The 21672-nt window shown below is 48.4% G+C and overlaps 7 protein-coding genes across 7 annotated transcripts; 4 read left to right on the forward strand and 3 right to left on the reverse strand.

The window, feature by feature from the left end:
- Nucleotides 1-1947: 1947 nt before the first annotated feature.
- On the forward strand, nt 1948-4202 carry BKA55DRAFT_517477 (uncharacterized protein; the record flags this gene model as incomplete). Its single annotated transcript, XM_046188190.1, has 3 exons — nt 1948-2277; nt 2335-3306; nt 3363-4202. The coding sequence occupies 3 exons, from the start codon at nt 1948-1950 to the stop codon at nt 4200-4202; spliced, it is 2142 nt and encodes a 713-aa protein (XP_046046938.1).
- A 993-nt stretch (nt 4203-5195) lies between these two features.
- BKA55DRAFT_574828 (P-loop containing nucleoside triphosphate hydrolase protein) lies at nt 5196-7440 on the forward strand. Its single transcript, XM_046193328.1, has 3 exons — nt 5196-5497; nt 5548-5785; nt 5835-7440. Exons 1-3 carry the CDS (start codon nt 5308-5310, stop codon nt 7291-7293), a joined length of 1887 nt encoding a protein of 628 aa, XP_046046939.1. The 5' UTR covers nt 5196-5307; the 3' UTR covers nt 7294-7440.
- Nucleotides 7441-7465: 25 nt separating this feature from the next.
- On the reverse strand, nt 7466-9348 carry BKA55DRAFT_648206 (glycoside hydrolase superfamily; the record flags this gene model as incomplete). The annotated part of the gene is made up of 5 exons (XM_046197243.1): nt 8454-9348; nt 8338-8405; nt 8046-8292; nt 7573-7996; nt 7466-7530 (listed from the first exon to the last, which is right to left on the reverse strand). The coding sequence occupies exons 1-5, from the start codon at nt 8898-8900 to the stop codon at nt 7466-7468; spliced, it is 1251 nt and encodes a 416-aa protein (XP_046046940.1). The 5' UTR covers nt 8901-9348.
- A 1350-nt stretch (nt 9349-10698) lies between these two features.
- BKA55DRAFT_517360 (uncharacterized protein) lies at nt 10699-13383 on the forward strand (the record flags this gene model as incomplete). The annotated part of the gene is made up of 3 exons (XM_046188183.1): nt 10699-10737; nt 10822-10852; nt 10910-13383. The coding sequence occupies 3 exons, from the start codon at nt 10699-10701 to the stop codon at nt 13381-13383; spliced, it is 2544 nt and encodes an 847-aa protein (XP_046046941.1).
- Nucleotides 13384-14114: 731 nt separating this feature from the next.
- Nucleotides 14115-17315, forward strand: BKA55DRAFT_595885 (uncharacterized protein; the record flags this gene model as incomplete). Its single annotated transcript, XM_046195869.1, has 1 exon — nt 14115-17315. One exon carries the CDS (start codon nt 14115-14117, stop codon nt 17313-17315), a length of 3201 nt encoding a protein of 1066 aa, XP_046046942.1.
- Nucleotides 17316-17572: 257 nt separating this feature from the next.
- BKA55DRAFT_692615 (uncharacterized protein) lies at nt 17573-18470 on the reverse strand (the record flags this gene model as incomplete). The annotated part of the gene is made up of 2 exons (XM_046199804.1): nt 17573-17958; nt 18011-18470. The coding sequence occupies 2 exons, from the start codon at nt 18468-18470 to the stop codon at nt 17573-17575; spliced, it is 846 nt and encodes a 281-aa protein (XP_046046943.1).
- Nucleotides 18471-19001: 531 nt separating this feature from the next.
- On the reverse strand, nt 19002-21246 carry BKA55DRAFT_665345 (S-adenosyl-L-methionine-dependent methyltransferase). The gene is made up of 3 exons (XM_046197744.1): nt 20924-21246; nt 20361-20847; nt 19002-20309 (listed from the first exon to the last, which is right to left on the reverse strand). Exons 1-3 carry the CDS (start codon nt 21032-21034, stop codon nt 19342-19344), a joined length of 1566 nt encoding a protein of 521 aa, XP_046046944.1. The 5' UTR covers nt 21035-21246; the 3' UTR covers nt 19002-19341.
- Between the last annotated feature and the right edge of the window lie 426 nt (nt 21247-21672).

Raw genomic sequence — 21672 nt, forward strand, 5'->3', positions numbered from 1 at the left:
TTCTTACTAATTATGGAGTTGATCCTCATCAGCTCTCAGTAAGCCATCCAATATCCCGGGTACGCGGTCCGTATTCGATGCCGCAACACCGCTTGCGGGCCGCAATTCATTGTTTTTGGTCTAGGAATAGTTCGATGACAGTTCTAGAATTGCGTGGCTTACTGGCTCAGGTAAGCCTAAAAACGTGGCTTAAGTTGACTCCCTCTCCCACGGCCTTGAACTTCCGCAGAGCTGGACCTCGTAGCGTTGCATTACCTTGCCAATATGATTCCCGTTGCCTTGTAACGGCTTTGGGGGGGGGGGGGGGGATACCCACACGCCTGACGAGCTGCATCATGACCCCTAGTGAATGCAAGATTAGCTTAGCAAAAGCTTGGGTAATAACAGAACTTCAGCCAGCCAGTTATGATGCTATACAATGATATGATCTTTGGTGCTAAGAACTAAGGTTTTAGAATTAGACCTTGGGTGAAGCCATAAGCATGATGATAGCCTTCTAGTATTGTTAGACTCGCATATAGTTGCTGAAGTTGACATCGAGGCAGTGTGCCCGGGACATATGAGTGCCGGCCTTCACACCCACAGAGATGTAGCAGCCACGAGGTCAAGACGAAAGAATGCAAATACCTATTATCCTTGTCCTTCTATGCCAAGACCAAAATGTCGGGATGCGGCAAAGGCGTACATGATGCATCATGCTCGGTACTGGAATGGGATGAGGATCGTCTAAATGGGAAGCAAGTGACATGCTGTTTTGTGTTTTTTCACTCAAATATTCTGAAGCAATGAAACCTGCATGGCCGTTTATAGAAATGGATCAACTTGTACGAGCTGACTGATCTGATTGGCCCTGTCAGAGCTGCCATTCACTTAGACACACACCTTTGTGCTAGTAGCCCCGACTCTCTAAAAAAACGCCCGCAAGTTAGTCGTTATAAGCTCCTCGAGATAATCATGTAGTCCCATGTTAAAGCCTCGGGTTGACTTAGTAATTGTAACTAGTTTCTAAAACTGTGCCTCACAAGGCAAGGCTAGATACTCAACCAAACGAGCGTTGCACCATTTCAACATGTGGCACCGACAGTTTGGGCAGGTGTCCGCCATTTTGGTTAACCTTACTCGCTGACATGAGTCTCTGTCTGCATTTCGAGGTCGGACCAAGCTTACCCCTGTCATCTTTTAACATGTGCGGGACAACCGAATACAATGACAACGCAAGCGAATGATGCAAGTGGCAGAATGAAGAGAAGGGAGTAGAGCCCCCAATCTCAAATAGTTACTTGTTCCATGATCCCTGAACTACCGCTGTTTGCTAGTGCTAGGGCTGAAGATGGTCCTTGTAAGATGCTTGGCTGTATACGGTTTGCCCAGATGGAAATGCCGGGTTCCGTACATAGCCCTCCGAGTGAAGCATGATGGCATCGACACTGGCGCTTAAATGTCCTATTTGGATATGGTACCAGGGTTGATTTTGAATCATTCGGAGATTCGGCTCGTTGGTCAGTGACATGACGTTGTTCTGTGCCTGAGGAAGAATATCTATAACAGGCAGACCATGCTGAAGCGTATTCGTTTTGAAGTATTATTAATCTTCTTCCATCTTCTTCGCAGGTTCCATTTCCCTCCCAACTCCATACCGGCAAATATCTCAAGTGAGAGTTGATTATTCAACAAACATCGTCACCTTGGATCACTTGCGCCCTTCAGAGATATTGTCCTTGGCGCCCTAACAAGGTTCACTTAAGATCTGAACCAGGCGGCCGCCTCCTTTAGAAAGCGGCATTCAAGATCTGAACTCGACTAAGACACAGTCAGCACCTTTACTAAGTCCCATCATTAAGTCAACTACCGGCAACGCCTCAATCCTGAAGCACCCACCAGTGGCTTATATCGAAACTTGAATTCACCTCTGAAAGCCACTGATCATTCTCCACGAAACCCTCATCAATGGATGAAAGAAGGAAGACTTTCTCTGGAACTCATTCCGAGTTCTCCTCGCCGTTTCCCTCTCCCCAACCTTATTCTTTCTACTCTGACCCTCTGAACACATCGTACATGTGGTATCCTCTGACAATGAACACCAGAAACTCATTTCACCAGACGATTTCAAACTCAAATAGAGAAGATGCATACTCAGGAACTGATGAACTGTCTTCCAACTCAAATTCGCCCAGCTCTGGTGTCGATGGGAGGGCTTCACCTTGTGGATCAACGTCTACAACGGCTGAGAGTAGCCGTATGAGTGTAACTTCTGTTCCAGCTGCTTGTTTGGCTTGTGTAAGTTCTGTGTTTTGCATCGAGGTAGAGCCACTATTGACATTCTTTCTCTCTTAGCGGGGCAGACACTTGAAATGCGATGGTGTAAATCCTTGTTCTCGCTGCCTTAGTTCTGGTTCTGAGTGTGTCTATGTTGCCTCAAGACGTGGCTATAAAGGTCCTCGACGAAACACTGTTCAAAAGCCTGGCAAGAAACATGGAGTATCTCCAGCTCGAACACGAACACGTAGTGGCGAAAGCTCAGCGACATCAAGACCAGAACGTTCTGCTTCACTGGGCTCATCCTTATTTCCGAGCCCTAATATGGGCGACGACATGTTCAACTCACCGTTATCAACACCTTTTCTCGATCCTGCCTTGGACGCCAGCAACAGCATGGAGAGCGATATGTCTTTCTTTGGACCTTACGATACTGCAGATACTTCAACTGATATGTTCAACTTGTTCGCGAATCCCCAACACGAACATGTTGTGACGCATGTCCCTGCACTGACTCTACCCGAACGCTGTATCGACTCGTTTTACAACCATTTCCATGCCGCCCATCCTTTTGTGTTACCGAAGGAGTCGCTTCTGATGATCTCTCACGAGAGTTCTGTGATGCCCGTACTCGCTGTAATGCGCTGGATTGGCTCATTACATATTCCGGCATGTTCAGAGCGGGGTCGTTTCTTCCAGGAAGCTCATCAACTCATCTACGAGCCGCGCCGTCGCAAGGATGGCTTTCTGGTGCAAGCTTTATTACTCCTTCTGATTGGCTTGGATGGACAAGGCCAACAGGAGCAAGCTCGACAAATATTATCTGGACTAGAAAGGATTGCTGTGGATATTGGTCTCAATACGCGGTCATATGCGACTACTTACGGGAGAGGCATTCCAATGATGGAAGAGAGTTGGAGGCGGACGTGGTGGGAGCTTTTTATTGTGGACGGGCTAATCGCTGGAGTCCATCGAAACACGAACTTTTTGCTGTTCGATGTAGCTTCTGATGTTGCCTTGCCTTGCGAGGAATATGAATATCTGTGTGGTGTAAGATATTAGTTTCTTCATATGGTGGAATCTCTCTGACTTGTGACCTTATATAGGACATTCCTGAGCCAATGTATCTGAGGGATATGAACGAGAGTGATTTCTCCAGCACAAACCATGAGTTTTCATCTTTCGCGTATCGAATACAATCGGTTCAAAACCTCGGAAGACTCTTGAGAATCCCTCCCGTTTCTGGACCCGACGACGAAAGCCTCAGAAATATTCAGACGATGTTGACAAGTTGGCGGCTCAGCTTACCCAAATCGAAGACAGACACTTTACGTCAATATGGTCATTTAGATGAGATGTTGTTTCAGGCTCACATGATAACTCACGCTACATCAATCCTGCTTCATCAACCATACTCACAGCTGAATTCATTATCGAGCCAGTCAAACAACCAAACCGACCAGCACGATTCTGTGTCAGCAGCAGACGACTTCAACAATCATACGAAAAGCATAATGCAGGCCGCGATAGAGATTAGCAAGCTTGTCACCCATCGTGTCTCGCTACTTTCTCACAGCCACTTCTTCAGTTACGCGGTCACAATGTCATCTATAATCCACCTCAACAGATGGGCTATATTTACGCCCGACACCGAGAACAATCTACGCCAGGTGCTTCGGCTTAACATTGGTGCTCTCTCACGAATGTCTTTGGTATGGAGCGCTTCAGAGCGTGAGAGTAGTTCTGTGAAGAGCATGGCTCGAGGAATCTACCAGGTCAAGAAGCAACAGAGGTCAACGCCTCAGTTTTGGATCAGTACCACACATGATGAAGCGATGGATAGAATTGCGGCGGACGATGCTATGATTCATGAGTTTGAGGATATGCAGGTTGTGCCTGGTATGATGGGTCATTGGACAGATCATGGGAACAAGCAGTGGACTTGAACATTATAGGGCTCTCAAGAGAGAATTGTACTTGAAACTTGATTTAAAGCAAGGTGTTTTGGCTAGCAGCTTCAAGCAAAGAGACCTTGACGTATTGTTGCATTGGATAAGATGTATAGATGCAAAGAGTTACATGTGTTATGAGAATTAGTTAGACTGCTATTATGTATTGTAACCCTATGGAGATATTTCAAGATACATGTTATTTCCGGCATGGCATCTCTGCGCATACGATACAAGTGAGAGGTGAGAATACTGAGTTGAAGATGATGAAGCCCGGATAAGTCGGCTTGATTCTTAGATACCAAAGATACGGGATTTCTAATGTAGATCAAGAACAAGCTTTATATTCTTGCCGTCGCTGTTTAAAACGAACGGCCCTCGGCGATGTCGAATCTTCGGCTCGTCGGCGACCCTGGTCGAGATTCAGCCCTATTGCTCGGGAATTGAGCTATCACGAGCCAATCACATGAAGGAGCCAACAAGTCGGGACGGATTCAGGAACTGGGCACAATCTTACTCAGAAGCTGAATTCACATGCACGAGTAATACGAAAAGAAATAATCTAGACCCCGAGATTGCTTACCTATGCCTGGACCCAGTTTCACAACCTGCAACCCTGCACTTATCTGATAACTCGGCATTTGATCACTATACAGAGAATCTAGACACGAGAGAGGTATGAGCCGGATCTCGGATATCGGTCTTTCTGATCTGCTTCTTGTTTATCGTCCGCTTCCACTCGGAGATATGTTCAGGTTTAACAAGTTCTATAGCAATAAAAGCAGTAGTACATACGTCAGCTCAAAGTCCCAAAAAGGTTGTGGCGGAGTTTGAGTAAGCAATCAAAATTTACCAGTCGCGCACCTTTTGCTTCAGCTGAAAATTGGTGGATGACACGGGCTATAGTCAAGAGGCCGAAAGATGAGACAGTGTCTTGTGTCCCCTTATATTAAATTCTTCTGGTGGTTGCAGTATTATCTCACATATAAGAACCTAAGGTTTAAGCTGTCTTTTCTTGGCATCACTGAAACAATCAATTATTACATTTACTAGTCCTCTCTAACTCCTTTTATCTCTACTGCTTAATCTTGAAGCCATCAAAATGACGGCCCGTAAGTCATCCGACTTGGACAACAGCATGGACTCAGAGCAACGTCCTGTCGCAGAAAAACATCTGCTCAACACTACAATTAAGAATTTCACCTGGCGCAACGTGACTGTAACAGTCAAAGACAGAGAAACAAAACAGCCCAAGGCAATTGTTGACAACGTTGAAGGCATAGTCGAAGCAGGTTTGTGATTACCACCACTCTTAGCCTTTATCAAGCTAATGAATCTACAGGCGAGATTTGCGCCCTCATGGGCCCTTCAGGTTGTGGAAAAACAACCCTCTTAAACGTACTGGCACGTCGCCCAACGAATGCCAGCAGTGTCCAAGCAGAGGTCGATATCAATGGAAGTCATTTATCTCTTGCTGAGTTCAGAGAAGTTTCGTGCTTCGTTGAACAGGAGGACGCTCTTATTGGATCCTTGACTGTTCGAGAAACACTCGAGTTCTCATCGCGACTCGCCAGCTCAAGGTAAGCATATTGTATTTTCAGCCTCAAGATAGTATCTGACCTTGGATAGCTCTTTGTCTAAGAAAGAACGAATCGTCCGCATCAACAACCTCCTCGAGTCCTTCGGTCTAGTCGAACAAGCCAACACTCTCATTGGAACGCCTATTCGCAAGGGTATCTCAGGTGGTCAGAAACGTCGAGTCGGTGTTGCGAGTCAACTTATCACCAGTCCCAAGCTTCTCTTTCTCGATGAACCTACGAGTGGCCTCGACTCAGCTGCCAGCCTAGAAGTTGTCAAATATCTTCGCGATGTGGCCAAGCGCAACAACCTTATCGTCATCTGCTCCATCCATCAACCATCCACTTCGACCTTCAACTTATTCGACAAGTTGCTCCTACTATCTGGCGGAAAGACACATTACTTCGGACCTGTAAACAGTGTCGCGGCATACTACGCCGAAGTTGGATCTCCACTACCTCAATATGTCAACCCTGCTGAACATCTTCTTGAGCTGGTCAATATTGACTTTGCCCAGGATAGAGGCGAGGCATCACGAGACTTGGAAACACTTCAAGCCGCATGGAAAAACTCACGACAAGCCAGTCAAGTCAACACTGCAATCAAGTCTGCCGAATCTTCGGGTGGTGACTGGAACCTTGATACGATTGAGAAGAGGCCTAGCATGTTTAGTCTTACGCTGACTCTTCTCCATCGAAGTTTCATCAAGAGTTATCGAGACGTTGTAGCCTACGGTATCCGTATAGCTATGTATCTTGGTCTCGCTATCATGATGGGCACTGTCTGGGTAAGACTCGACCCTACGCAAGAGTCTATTCAGCCATTCATCAACGCTATCTTTTTCGGCTCAGCCTTTATGAGTTTCATGGCTGTGGCTTATGTTCCTGCTTTTATTGAGGATCGCCTTCAATACGTCAAAGAACACCAGAATGGCCTTTACGGAGCAGCGGAACTTATTATATCCAACTTCTTTATCGGCGTTCCTTACCTGTTCCTTATTTCTATTCTTTTCTCGGTCATCTCATACTGGCTTTCCAATTTCCAGCCAACCGCAAAGGCCTTCTTTACCTGGGTTCTGTGGCTGTTCCTCGATCTACTGGCTGCAGAGTCACTTGTTGTCTTTATGACATCCCTATTTCCCAGCTTCGTCATCTCCCTCGCACTGGTGGCATTTGCGAATGGTCTGTGGATGTCTGTTGGTGGCTTCATGGTTCCTCCGACTATCCTCAATGTCTTCTACAAATACGTCTTCCACTACTGGGATTACCAGAAGTATGTGTTCCAGGGTATGATGGTCAATGAGTTTGCGGATCGAGTTTACAGCTGCGGTGACGGATGCCGCTGCATGTATCAGTCAACCCTAGCGGACCAGTGTAAGATCGATGGACAGGCTGTGTTGAACCAGTATGGATATTCGAACGGACATATGGGACGAAATGTTGGCATTATGATTTCTATCATTGCTGGATACCGACTGGCATCATGGCTGGTTCTGGTATTGAGAAGGTAATTTCGCCTGTTCATTGGAACGCAAGTTTTCTTTGTAATTCTTCAAAAGGTTAGTTCAGTCTTATATAGCGATGGTTTAATCGGGTCTCAGATAGAATAAGTACAATGGATCTAATAAGTAGCATCAATAAATTCTTGCATCGTCTTGCCCAGGGATCACAGGATGTAGCTCGTCAACAGACACTAGGAAGGGAGTCGAGGTCTTTGGGAATTACGCCAGCTCTCGCCGCATCTACTACTATTAGTGATCATCTCGCGTATTTTGGAAACTTAAGCTCACCTCTATAAGACCAGCGATAGTCATCACCAAGATTAGCTTTCCAAGTCCAAAAGACCCATCCCAGAGTATGCTTTTCATACGCATGCACCTGAGCAGAGAACCACTTGGTGTAGAACTCCTTCTGAGCCTGAGGATTCCAAGCATCAGTCTTCTCAACATTGTCGGGCACAGCTAGGGACCATTCGCCAACGATCGTGGGGCCGTCAGTGTTGCGATCATCGAAACAAGATTTCTTGATGTATGCGTCGTGGGAAACTTTAACACTTGTGTCCCACTTTAGGTATCGGTGATCATCGAAAGCTGTGAATGAGGTATCACTGAGGAACTCGGTTGGCTTTCCGCTTCCCCATAGGGAACCCATCATTTGAATGTGAAGGCGGTTGTTGCTGGTGACCTTGAGCTTATCCTCAACCTTACGGATTGCCTATGGATCGTCAGTATCGGATTAAGTCGATGGTTGGAGAATCAAATACACTGTAGGCCTTGGGATAATAGGTCTTTCGCAACGAATCAACGGCATTGTCCCAGTTTAGCGGCTCGTTGACTAGCTCAAGCATGCCAACATTGCGATACTCTTTCTTGGTGTGGATTATGTCAGTCATCCACTCGAGCCATTCGATCGCGCGCCCGTAGTTGTAGTCATTGTAAAATCCAACCGTGGGAGCATATTGACCTGCGAAAGGCTGGTTAGGTTCTTGAGCACCTGGAGCGCCGTGTAGGCTATCTCACAGTTAGCATCGGTTGCGATCCTGTTGAGATACTTACTCGAGAATGATGTAGAAGCCTCGGCCGCTGGCCCAACTACAGAGTTGAGTCAAGTATTCCAAACCACCCTCCAAATGTTAGCTACAGCCTATCAAGAGGGCGGTATTGTTATATACCTTGGGGAAGTGCTCTGAATCATCAACAAGATCTTCCTTTAGCCAATATCCTAGAGGCACACGAATAGTGTTTAGGCCATAACTTAGCATCTCGTCAAGATCGGTTTGGTTAATCCAACGTTTCCAGTGAGCTTGGAAGTTCTTGTCCGCAACGTCCTGTCCTTTGTTCATAACACAATCAAATTCGGACTTTTCTCCTTCGCAACCTGTGTTGGCCCATTCTTGGCTATCGATCCAGGGCTCATAGATGAAAAGAGACCCAAGGTTTACTCCTCGAATCTTTTTTGTTGCTGGAAGCCACCTTTTGTTATTTGGTTCTGTTCGAAGAGGGTGTACAAAGATTTCATCGTCACGCTTGTTTAAACCATGGGGTTCAGTCATAGGAAGCCATGCATTGGCAGACGAAGTGAGGACCGCGACGGCGGTGATGAAGGCAGATATCCGCATATCAAATTACGTAGAAGTCAACGAGAGAGTAAAGAACGGAATTTGATGTTGGGACATTTCTTCACTTACAGGCCATTTTGCTTGAGTGAAACAAACGTTAATAACATGATACGGGAAATTGTTCATGCCTTCATAGCACAGCACTATCATTTGATGCTCTGTAGCTGTGCGTGTAAGCTGGTTCGTAGGATCAGAATTCAGTCTTAGATAAATGATGTTACATGGGTGTAGTACACGCTGAGGAAACACACAATAGACTAATCACCAGCTTACAGATATAGTCCTAAGAGATGCTACTGTCTTCAAACTTGAGGTTTTAAGGGCTAGGACCTATAATCAGTAGAGGAATTGCTTGTAAAATCATCATCTATCATCATCAAGGTTCCAAACTTCTCGAAATTCTGGAGCATTTCTTTGTTTTGTTGGCACATTTCCTCCCAATCCTTCGACAACCCATGTTGCCATGTTCTAGGAAATGGTGGGGCAGCATCAAGGGACCGTTTCATAAGAATTGTTTCACTAATCAGCTGGCCTTCATTAGTGAAAGTGACAGAAAAAGGAACGATTTGTGCAGTTCTTGGCTGCATAAATGGTGCATTTGTCTGTGGAGAGATCTTTGGTGTGACTCTGTGGCAGCTCAGCTGCATGACCTTGTAGATCCCGGCAGCACAATAGTACAAACTCCAGATTTTACACATCTCTCAGGTAACCAAAGCCTTAACTTCTCAGTAAGATGAACACTGCGTAATAGCATCATCCAGAGATCATGGGAACCTTGACTGCCATTTTCAGGTACCATCGCAGCGGATCACACGGAACTTGGGCCGACACGTTGGAACAGCGCACGGCCTGGGACGTATTGCATCGGGCACTGCGAACTCCTAGTGGTCTAAACAGCCTCATGGTGAAAAGCTTGACAAGTGTCAAATCGGAGCCGAAGCATATTGCAGTTTTGAGAAATACTATGTGGGTTCACTGATCGAGCACAGATACGGTGAAGAACGAGGCGAGTCATACTTGAGTACCAAGAGGAACTAAATCTTTCGAGAGCAAACTAGGATCGAGGCTTTTCTTAGATTGAATTAGCTTTAGGGTATCGCCTATTTTGTGCACCGTAACTCAGTTGAGTTCATACCAGTAAAAAAGATTGAATAGAAGAGGTACTCGTCACATCCAATACAATGCTACCTTATTGATGAAGCCTCCCGTCTACAAACTCAACGGGCCGCCGTTTCCATTCTTCACCGCTGACGGCCCCACTATCGGGCAATACGTATCATAGCCCACAAATATCTACGAAATGCTCCAAACCTGGCAGGTACGGATGATGATGGGATGCGCTGGCTAGCCTAGCTTGCGCCGCGGTTTCCCCACCAACCATCCCTACCCTTAGCAACTGGCAACGGTGACGGTGACAGGAAGAGTTCCCTCCCAAACGGAAGGACTCAAGTCTTCAAGCTTGGCTTGCGTACCTACCTTTTTTTGTAGCTTCTTTTCACCTACACAAACCTCTAGGCATTTCCTATTTTTGCCTCTAGTTCTTCGATTTTACGACTACGGCGGATCTGAGGCAAGATGTTTGTGCTAGAACTCTTAGCCTAAGACATCCGACATCGCTTTCGCTTCTCGACCTACACCTACAGGCATTTTGCGAGGTCGTCAACAACATTCCTTCATTCCGATCTCGAGACAAGAACCACACCAAACGCTACGAGGATCCAAAAATACCTCTAAACTTCACCGCGCGAGACATCCGAATCCCGCCTGAAACACAACTTTCCTTACTGTCGTCGCCATCATGGCGCCGGCAACCGATGAACTCTCTGCACCTGGTGCAGTGAGTTATGATTCAAACACCCAAGTCGTGGGCGATGGAACGTGGGATTTCGATAAAAATACATTTCTACTCCCCAATTTACAGGGTCTCAATCATGAAACCATGCGTTACAATGGTATTCATGCCCGTCTTTCGAGTTTAAGCATTGGATTCGACTAACGCTAGGTGATAGGCATGGGAAACAGATTTTCTACACTTACACAATATCATGGCCTTGTACTAGCACATGCCGTTTTGGGAACTATAATTTTCCTGTTTCTCATCCCCTTTTCTGTCATGACAGCCAGATTCTACTCAAGGCGTCCTGGCTGGGCCATCAAATATCACGGTCAACTCAATGTCTTTTCGGGCTTGTTGCTGGTGCCTGTCTTTATCCTTGGCTACTTCGCGGTTGGGCCGGAACGAAGCTTGACGAACCCGCATCATGGAATTGGTGTCGCCATATTTACTCTTTTCCTGATTCAACTTATGGGCGGTTGGATCGTACGAAGGGTGGCTAAGTCCATCTCTTTGCGTATCATGATTCACCAATGGTTCGGTCGAGCGATTGCCCTTTTAGGCATTACTCAGGTTCCCCTAGGACTCACCTTGTACGGCTCGCCACTCTACCTGTTCATTCTCTACGCTGTCTGGATGTTCTTTCTTTTTATTTTGTACTTCATCTTGAGTTGGCGGTCTGCTTCCCATCGGGACTACTATATGGGTGGAGCACGCTCAGAAATGCGGTCTGAGTTGGCGCCAACAGAAGATACACGTACTCGATACACAGAGTCTGAATATTTCTCAGAGTACAAATCGGAGCCTCCCAAGAGCAAAGCCAAATGGCTAGGCCCATTTATCGCACTCGGTGGACTCGCAGCCCTGGCCAGAGGACGAAACAAGAACAAAAACCAAGACAATGGCAGTCGAGTCCGAAGTCGATCCCCTTCCTTTGATCGCAGCCAAAGACCGGAAGTTCTCCCATCTAGGACCGGATCAGCTAGCTACCTCACTGGGCATACCGGGGAAAAGTATTCCGATGTAACGCGGAAGGACAATGGCGGAGCTGGAGCCGGAGGTGGAATCGCAAAGTTCTTGGCCGTCCTGGGACTCGGAAAACTCTTCTCCAAAAAGGATCGCTCACGAGATGAAGACTACTCCGAGTATTCTGCAGTTTCCACTGAAACACCCAGACGCCATCGCGCAACCGCGAGCGCTCCAACTATGACTGACTTTACCAGGACTGATTTTACCAGCGATGTAACACCCAACAATAGAAGAGAACCTGATATCACTCGTACTTCGTTGCTCCCTCCCTCTGGAAATCGCCCGCCACCCCCCGCAATGTCGCAGATGCGGAGCGCTGCTGATGGAAGTTATACCGAGACTGCTCTGAGCTCCCCTCCTCCATCTGTGACCCCTCGAGGCAAACGATACCCGCCAAATTCAGGTCGCAGCTTCTTCGAAGAGTCAGACTATTCTTCCTATGTCAGCCCCTCTCGACGACCGCAGCCTGAGAAGTCTGGTGGTGGTTTTGCGAAAGGACTGCTAGGTGGCCTTGGTTTTGGATGGTTTGCGAAGAAGATGGCGGACAGGAGGGCAGCAAAGGAAGAGCAGCGCTTACGTGATGAAGAGGACTTGAGATCCGGTACCTCATTGTCCAGGTTTACCGGTGACGGACACGACTCTCCCACGAGACGAGACACTCGCCGGCCCATCGAACGTCGACAAACAGGCTATCCTCCCACGGACACGCTTCTATCAACCGAGATGTCGGAATCGACCATTGAGCCCAGGCCTGCACGAGGTAACTACGTCCCACCTACTGAAATGAGCACTTTACCCCCACAATCAAATCTCCCACCCGCGGCCGGCCGTGCAGGAAACCACTCGAGACGCAGCAGTGAGCATGTCTCAATGCCTGCGATGCCACCTGATCCCCACGGTATCCTGGCACCCACTGAAACCACGGCCTCAGGAATATCCCCAGGATCTCGGGCTCAGCGGTCCCGTCAAGGCCGGCCCGGTGACCGAGATACATCAAGACTTGCCCCAGGCGAGGAAGATTCGCGTTACGAACGCTATGCATCCCCAGCCAGTGTCAGTGTCAAGATGAAGGTACATGATGATAAAGACAGGAACGTAACCCTCCGACGACTTACAGAGGAGGAAGCAAAGGCAGCGCGGGGCCGAAGAGACTCTGCAAGCAGCATCTCTGGACTCGAGTCTCCCTCGTATCGCCGACGTTACCGAAGAGACTCCAGCCAAAAGCGAGCTGAGACGGCCGCCGAGCGAAGAGCAGAAGAGGAGGATGCCATGCCGCCTCTGTCCCCCCCGAACCCTTCGTTTGCGAAGCAGAAACGACGAGGCAAAGACTCCGCGTATTACTCCGGACAACCAACTCAGGCACAAACACCAGCGTCGCTACTTCCAGGCGCCTCGGCCCAGTTTGGCCAAACAGTGTCTAGTTTGGCTGAGAGCCATGGCACTTGGAGTGGTATCACCCCATCTGTCAACACCTCACCCCCTGGACCTGCTGGGGAAGGGCCAGTCGACGGATCGGCTGCAGCAGAAAATCGACGACAACGGCGACGACTCGAAAGGAGACGTGCAAGCGGACCTACTGCTGAACCACCTGCCACTACCAATGTCGACATGTTTGACTAAAAGGTTGAGAATTGAGAGTTTGATGTCTCTCGTTTACCTGTCAACTTCGAGCTGACTGGTAAGCGATTGGCTGGAGAAAAGATATGCATCGTGGGACGGGATCCTAGCATGGGCGGCGTTCTTGGAGGGAGATTTGTGAATTTAGTAATGTCACGTCACGTCGATTTCAATGTTTGCAGATAGACTTGGAGGACGATACTGATGTCAATGAACGAATTGATTGGCTTGAGAATGAACTTGATATACGGCAACTTTCTTATTACTAGAGTTTGGAGGGATCCACATAGGATTGACGATAACGAATTCAGAATTGCGCTTCTCTCATACAGATAAAGTGTGTATATTAATGAACTTGCTGTGATGTAATGACTTTCGACCTAAAGTAATACACTTAGAGTGACTTGAAACAACCTGTGATGATTGGCTTACATCGATCTTGGTGTTGAAGCTCCCGTCCCTCGTCAGCATCCAATTCTAATGACTCCACTCTCCTCCATCAGAGCTCCACTAGACAATCCACCAGGGTCGACAGCTCTTCTGCTAAACATTCAAGTCCCTCACAACAGAGACCACTATCGTCATTTAATCTTTTCTTCTTTCCTTTTTCCTTCTTCCTTTTTTTGTTTAATCAATCTTGCGCCGCTTGTGCATCTCAATGGCTCTGAACCTGGCCCCAATTCCTCCTCTTCGGTAGCGATTACGTTCCCTAACTTTAACTACGAACATTCAAGATGCCACAAAAGCCAAAGGCCAAGCCCAAGGCTCAGCAGCAGCAGCAGCCTCCCCAAACCGAGCATCAAAAGATCGCGGAACAATGGGCCAAAGCTGAAAGAGCTCGCGCTGCTCAACAAGCTGCTAATGCGAAATTCGGACTCCCTCCCGCCGAAGAGAACGTAGAGGTTCTAGAGCGACGACGCGAGGCGCTCGACAAGAGACGGCAAAAGACATATGAGAAGCGCTGGCGATGGACTACTGCTTTTTGGGTCGTCTTGCTAGCTATACACGCGCTCGGCATCTGGCTCTTTACAAGCGGTTTCTTGTTGACACGACTGGTTCTGGAGGACAAGTCAAACTGCACACTGCCTCCAATTGAGAACACCAAGGGTTCATTGAACGTCGATCGCGGTTGCTGGCACCCTAAATCGTTCGACAGAGCCGTTGTCGTTCTAATTGACGCGCTTCGCTACGACTTTACTGTTCCCGAAGATCCGGCGCAAGCTCAGCACTTCCACAATGCTTTCCCTTACCTCTACGAGACAGCTGTCAAGTCGCCCCAGAATGCCTTCCTTCGCCCTTTTATCGCTGATCCTCCAACCGCGACGATGCAGAGACTCAAGGGCCTTACGACGGGAACATTGCCTACTTTCGTCGATGTTGGAAGCAACTTTGCTGGCGCGGCTATCGAGGAGGATAACTTGTTGATGCAGCTGAAGGACGCTGGCAAGAAGATTGCTCACCTTGGCGATGATACATGGTGGTCTCTCTTCCCTGGTTACTTCGAGCCCAATATTAGCAAGGCCTATGACAGCTTCAACGTCTGGGATCTTCACACTGTTGATAACGGCGTCATTGACAACATCTTCCCACTATTGAACAAGGAGCGAAAGGGCGAATGGGATCTTCTTATTGGACATTGTCTTGGTGTTGATCATGCTGGCCACCGATACGGACCTGACCACCCAGCTATGGGAGCTAAGCTTCGCCAGATGGACGAGTTTATCCGCAAGCTTGTCGAGAGCATTGATGACAAGACGCTTCTTGTTGTTATGGGAGATCACGGTATGGATAGCAAGGGTGATCACGGTGGTGAGAGCGACGACGAGGTTGAGGCTGCTCTATGGATGTACTCCAAGAAGCCGTTCTTTGGCAGAACCTCTTCCGACTTTGCTGTTCCTCCGCCCAACGCCAAGGTTCGACCGGTCAACCAGATTGATCTCGTTCCTACCCTCGCGCTGCTTCTCGGAATTCCTATTCCCTTTAATAACCTGGGAGGACCGATTGAGGAGGCGTTCGCTGGTACTAAGGGCAACGACTGGCGTAACCTCAACGCTGTTTCGCGTGTTGCTGCTGCTGGGATTGAGAGATACCAGGCATCTTACCACAAGGCTCGAGGCCTGACTCAGGGCGAAGGAGCCGAGTCTCCTGCTGCTCTTTGGGAGGCTGCTCTCGCCATTGCCAAGAATGATCGCGATGCTTACGTTGCCTTCACCAAGTTCCAGGAGACTACTCTGTCTGTCTGCAAGGACCTCTGGGCACGTTTCGATGTTCCTCGTATGATCATGGGTATTGTTGTCTTTGGCGTTGGTCTCGTCTTGCTCTTGATGTACTCTTCTCGGGAGGAGGAAGATGAGTACGTTATTATGAATGACGCTGAGCTTGACTATGCCGAGAAGAAGTTGGAACTCATGGCTTTCAAGGAGAACGAGCCTGAGGCTGCGGAAGTCTTGCACAAGCAGATTCTCAAGGGTCTTTGGGATCCCAAGATTCTTTTCACTCTCTCCGTGCTTACGGGTGTCGGTCTGTATCGTCAGCAGCCTATCGAGGGCCTTGTCGCCCTCATTGCGGTTCTCTTCATGGCTGGTCTCAGCTCTTCCCTGCATGAAGCAGGTAGAACTATTCTCAATGTTTTCCCCTCGACTTTCTGGGGTTGGTTGGCTGTGATCTTCACTGTCAGCCAATCGATCGGATTCGCTTCCAACTCCTACACTATCTGGGAAGATTCGATCCTCCTCTTCTTCATTACTACTTTTGGTGTGGCCAGTGCCGTCTCCGCATTCCGCATTGAGGCTCGACGGGAGAGATATTTGGGCATCTACCACTCTGTTGCCTTCATCATTCTCGGCCGTCTCGCCTCGTACTCCAAGCTTTGTCGCGAGGAGCAGATGCCCTACTGCACTTCTACATACTACGCGTCTTCGACCTCTTCAACCTCTGCGATTTGGCAGCTTTCCATTCCTTTTGCTGTGTGCCTTATTCTCCCAGCTATTATCAAATCGTTCCTTGTCACAAGCAGGTCGTATGAGGGTCTTGCCCCAACTTGGATTGGCTATGTCATCCGTGGAGGCCTGTTCTTGTCTGCCATGTACTGGGTTATCGATGCTGCTGACAATGGAGGCTGGCTCGAGGGACGTCTCGCTGAAGGAACCCCCAAGACCATTGGAGTCTACTTGGCCCAGATTGTCCTCGCTCTCGCCTTCATTGCCGGAAGCACTGCTTTTGTTTGGGCGCCTCCCTGCGTGTCTCTCCTTCAATCTGCTGGAGCTGGCGGCCGTCCCGTTGTTACTATTATTGGGTATGGTAACGCTATTGGTGCTCGCTACTTGTTGCTCCCTCTCAACCTTCTTTTGGGATGCTTCCTCCTCTCGAAGCCCATGGGCGGTGGCGCTCTTGCTCTTATGTTTTGGCAGATTCTTACATTGGCTGAGCTTTTGGATCTCAACGAGCTCAAGACGAGCCCTATTGGGCCCATCATGCTCGCTGTACTTGGAAACTTCTACTATTTCAAGACTGGCCATCAGGCTGTTTTGTCCAGCATTCAGTGGGATAGCGCTTTCATCCCTCTCTTCAACATTCGCTACCCTTGGACACCTATCGTCGTCATCCTTAACAGCTTTGCAGGCCAGATCATCGCCGCTGCGTCTGTACCACTCCTCGCTCTGTGGAAGGTTGGTCCAAAGCAGAAGGGAGTTTTAGAGACAGCCACCCGTGGCATTGGTGTCTTCATCACCTACTATGCCGTTGAAGCCCTGGCTACTATGAGCTGGGCTGGCTGGCTGCGTCGTCACCTGATGCTCTACCGTGTCTTCAGCCCTCGCTTCATGCTCGCGAGCACTGTCCTGCTTGTGCTTGATCTGGTGACCATTCTTGTCACTCTGACTGGTCTGCGTAGCAACACCTTGTCTCTTGGCGAGGTGTTTGGATGGGCTGATTAGATGCGTTGATGGGTAGAAACGTGTATGATGTGTGTACAGATAAGGGGTTCTGTCGCATTTTAAGCAGAATAACTCTTGTGTTATCTATCAATAGGAAAGAAACGAAAATTAGGATAATGGAGGATAGAGCGGTGTCATCTGGGGCGTTTAGTCCATGTCAGTCTTTTGGTTAGACAATCATATTGTAGCATGTCGGCATTTTCTTGTATCCAGTCATATCATCCATAGCAAATTAAAGCATCGTCTTAAATTCGTCCTTATTTGCTGATAACGTCCGCTGTTCCCTTGACAGCCATTCCTCCTTCTGGTCCCTCAATCCAAACATCCCATCGTCCCTCAGCGCCGTCGTCTTTCGATACCTTGCGAATATTGATGCTCATGCGCTCATTGACGTACAAAGGCGCGTAGTTTCTGTAGGTGAACTTGTGGACGGATGCACCAGCACCGATTTGATCGTTGAGGACGCGAAGCATGAGAGCAAGAGTGAACGGGCCATGGACGAGAAGTGCTCGATGACCGTCAACTTCTCGCGCGAATTGAGGGTCGAAGTGAATGGAATGGGCGTTGAAGGACAGCGCTGAGAAGTGGAATAGGTGTATTGGTGAAGGCGTGAGAGAGATTGAATAAGATGGCGGTTGAGGGTCTAAGACTCGATGTCAGTAATAATGACCTAGAAGCTTGATATGAAACCTTACACTTGAGTAAACGTGAAGGTGATGAGGCAGACCCTTCTTCGTCCCTCATAAACACCAACGTTCTCCTCTCTTCAACATCCCAATCTTGTCTCCCCTCAATCTTATGGCCAGTTCCATATTTCCTCCACACATCAACAAACACCTTTTCCTCGCCCTCTTTACCTCTCAAGGTAACATCCTCGATCTTTTCCTTGCAGATCGCCGGCCTTGCATCAAGCTTCATCTCATCTCCTCTGAAGATAACCTCGCCACCTGCCCACACACGTCGCGTATAAGGCGGCCCAGGTGAATGATCAGGATCTGCACCATCAGGAATGAGACGCGAGGGGGGTAATTGGATGGGGAAGTAGACAAGGTGATGGCCTTGAGGGAGGGCACGAGGAGGGGATGATATCTTTGACTCCGTGGGCGAAGGATATAGAAGGTCGTTAATTGTGGTTGTGAGGAGATGAGAGGGCATCGGGGTCAAATAGTCTGGTATTATCTTTGGTGGATGGGCTTTGAGTGATGAGATTAAGGATGAGGATGATTTTGTGGTATAAGCTCTATGAAAGACAAGACCGCACTGGCGGTTGAGTATAGATAATGGCCTCATGACAGAATCTTTTGATATCGAATTGAATGGAGACCCTGAGTACGTGTTGCTAGTCCGTGGCAGTGTTGGTTGTTGATAGTTGCAATCAGTTGCTGAAGTCAGACTATTTCACTGGGAAAGCCTCGGCTCAAAGGGTCGTCTAATATCTCATAAGGATTGCAGGAAATCAAGAACATATATCTTCTGTCCAGCACAATAGTAGCATGAAATTGAAATAAATTGACATAAACTTGTTAAAATCAAGCTACTCTTTTTATATATTCATGCATGGTTGGTCAAGTCACAGCAAATCACGGGTTTCGGGCCGCGGATGTCATGATATGCCGACGATAGTCATGATACATCTCAACCATATAGTACAAGAAAGAGGCAAAGAAATAACAAGGCAAATGAGTTAATACGAACAAACTTTTCAATTCATCCCTTATATAGCATCTATATAGATACTCATCCATGCCCATTCCTTATGTTTTATGCTGCCGTTACACATCTATCATGAAACACATGAAGCTTGCCCTTTGCGACTGGACCAGCCTCGGCCGACTCTATCGGTCAAGGGGGCGCATTCCGGGTTAAATATGCAGATAGATCCAGTTCCCTTTTCCTGAGCCAACTGTCACATGAGTAACTGAAAACTCAAGGCTGGCCTCTTATCATAAGACATCCCATTAAATTCTTGCCGTTTCTGGCACGGCTCAAGATTTGACCAGTCACTGTTAATCTCCCAACCATACCTTTACAGGTACTCGGAGGGAGTCTTGACGTTGTTTCTGGAAGCCCACGACTGAAGATCAGCACGGCAGTTGTCAAGAGCTCCGGTGATGGCGAACTGGGTCTCAATACCCTCAACTCGGTGAGTGGAGTTGATGTTCTTGACCAGAGTGATCTGGAAGCAAGTGGCACTGCCCTGGCGAGAGATGATGGTGGAGTAGGCAAGGAAGTACTCCCAGATACGGAACCATCGCTTGCCGTACTTGGCCTCAACCTTCTCGCGGTTGGACATCCAGTTGCGGTACCACCTCCAGAGGGTAGCCGAGTAGTGAACACCAATGGTGTCAATGTGCTTGATCTCGAAACCAGTGCCCTCCAGCTTGTCAACAACCCAGCCGAGAGGAGTAGAAGCGTCAGCACCAGGGAAAATATACTTGTTCATGAAAAGACCCCAGGTGAAATCCTCGTATTGCCAAGCCTTACGGAGACCAGCGTACTGGAGGAAGAAGACACCATCATCGTCAAGCATGTCGTGAACCTGCTTCAAGAAGCTACCGAAGTGGCGGATACCAACGTGCTCAGACATCTCAAGACTGGTGATCTTCTTGTAGCCACCCTCGGGAACGGGAATATCACGGTAATCCATGCAGAGAATCTTGCTCTGCTCCTCGGGAATGCCGGCCTTGCGCATGCTGCTATTACCCCAAGCGGTCTGGTTGCGGCCAAGAGTAACACCGGTGACGTGGGCGCCATACTGCTCACTGGCGAAGCGAGCAAGAGTACCCCAACCACAACCAATATCAAGCATAGAGTCACCCTTGTTGAGACCAATCTTCTCGCAAACGACAGTAAGCTTGTTGTCCTGGAGCTCCTCAAGAGTCTCCTCGCGGTTGATGTCGGAGATGATACCAGAAGTGTAGATCATGCGGGGACCAAGGAACCAGCCGTAGAAGTCATCACCACGGTCGTAGTGGTCACGGACCTGCTCCTCGTCTATGATACGTTAGCCTATCTTTCAATCGATGCCCATTTGTAAATACATACCCTGAGAACGAGTGTGCATGATAACCTCAGGAATCATGCCAAAAAGGAAGAACTTGATGAGGCCAATGGTGAAGCGGAAGCTGGCCCAGTCATGGCGGTACTCCATAACCTCGAGGCAGTCACCCTTGAAGTCAACATCACCATCAAAGTACATCTCGTGGAAGGTCTCCATGGGGATCTTGTTGTGGCCACGGTACTTGAGGCGGTCGGCCTCCTTCTTGAACTCGAGGTAGTGCTCAACACCACGGTTAGGAAGGCGAACCTTCTCATTCTTGCGAGGGCTGATGGAGGAGATGACAAGCCACCAAGCGGCGAGGAGGGGAAGATCGACGATGAGGGCGAAGAAGAGGGTGGTCTTGAGTCCACCGCCAACCTTTCGGCTGAGGAACCAAGGGACAATGGTCAGGATTGAGATGAGGACATAGTTGTTGAAGGTATCGGCACCAGAGCCATCGGCAGGAAGAGGAGCGTTCTTGATGGCAGGATACTGCGAGGGTGGTTGTCAGCATTGATGCTCTGGTATCTAAGAGGACAACGCAACAATCATGAGCGTCAAAACTTACCCTGGTAGTAGGAACTCCAACATCCTCAAGCTTATCAAAGTCAGGCTTGGGATAAGCAGGAGTTTTAACAAACTCGAAGTCGGCGCCGGTGACGCCTGATTTCTCTGCCATTGTGACGACAGATCCCAATGGCTACCAAAAGCTTTGAGATAATATGATGAAAGGGAAGAGGGAGAAAGTCGCTGAGGCGGGTTTATTTTTTAAGAGGACGACTGGATGGAGATTTCGTGGGGCAGAACCCAAAAAGGGAGGGAGCTTTGGCCTAGGTTTGGGGAGGGGCGGTGTGAAAAAAAAGGGCCAGATGAACTCCCCAGTATATGATTGGGTGGCTGGGTCACCTAAACCCCCTAGATTCACAAAGATTAGCGTTCAGGTCGGTAGTTTTAAGGTGTTCTTTTCAGCGGTGATAGGGGTAAGATAGTATTGAGATTCAATGTCTCGGGGAGGGACGGGACAGTCCAGATCATTAATTGTCCACCAACGACTTGATCAAGTCGATAAACACGACAAATTGATGCAATATGAGCAGCTTCTCTCTCAATTGAGCCTCATTCCCATGAGTTTAATCCCAGCCACAAAACGCAGGTACAGTTACAGTCCAGCCAGTCATTCCCTCACCACTTGTCGATCAACCCCCCACCAAGCTCGTTCCAATTCCAATGCCAGTCCAATCCAATATCTCTGAAGTTAAGGTAATATCAGCCTCCGGATTTACATGTCCCTTCAGGCTTCTCTCGTACTCGGCTTTA

Source organism: Fusarium redolens (assembly GCF_020744475.1).
Source record: "Fusarium redolens strain MPI-CAGE-AT-0023 chromosome Unknown BKA55scaffold_12, whole genome shotgun sequence".
Classification (NCBI taxonomy): domain Eukaryota; kingdom Fungi; phylum Ascomycota; class Sordariomycetes; order Hypocreales; family Nectriaceae; genus Fusarium; species Fusarium redolens.

Bases quoted from the DNA above. Each gene is read 5' to 3' on its own strand.
- BKA55DRAFT_574828 (XM_046193328.1), top strand. From the start codon at position 5,308: ATGACGGCCCGTAAGTCATCCGACTTGGACAACAGCATGGACTCAGAG. The intron at 5,498-5,547 runs GTTTGTGATTAC...ATGAATCTACAG, and splicing joins TGAAGGCATAGTCGAAGCAG to GCGAGATTTGCGCCCTCATG. The intron at 5,786-5,834 runs GTAAGCATATTG...GACCTTGGATAG, and splicing joins TCGCGACTCGCCAGCTCAAG to CTCTTTGTCTAAGAAAGAAC.
- BKA55DRAFT_665345 (XM_046197744.1), bottom strand. From the start codon at position 21,034: ATGGCAGAGAAATCAGGCGTCACCGGCGCCGACTTCGAGTTTGTTAAA. The intron at 20,848-20,923 runs GTAAGTTTTGAC...CCACCCTCGCAG, and splicing joins TTGGAGTTCCTACTACCAGG to TATCCTGCCATCAAGAACGC. The intron at 20,310-20,360 runs GTATGTATTTAC...AACGTATCATAG, and splicing joins CATGCACACTCGTTCTCAGG to ACGAGGAGCAGGTCCGTGAC.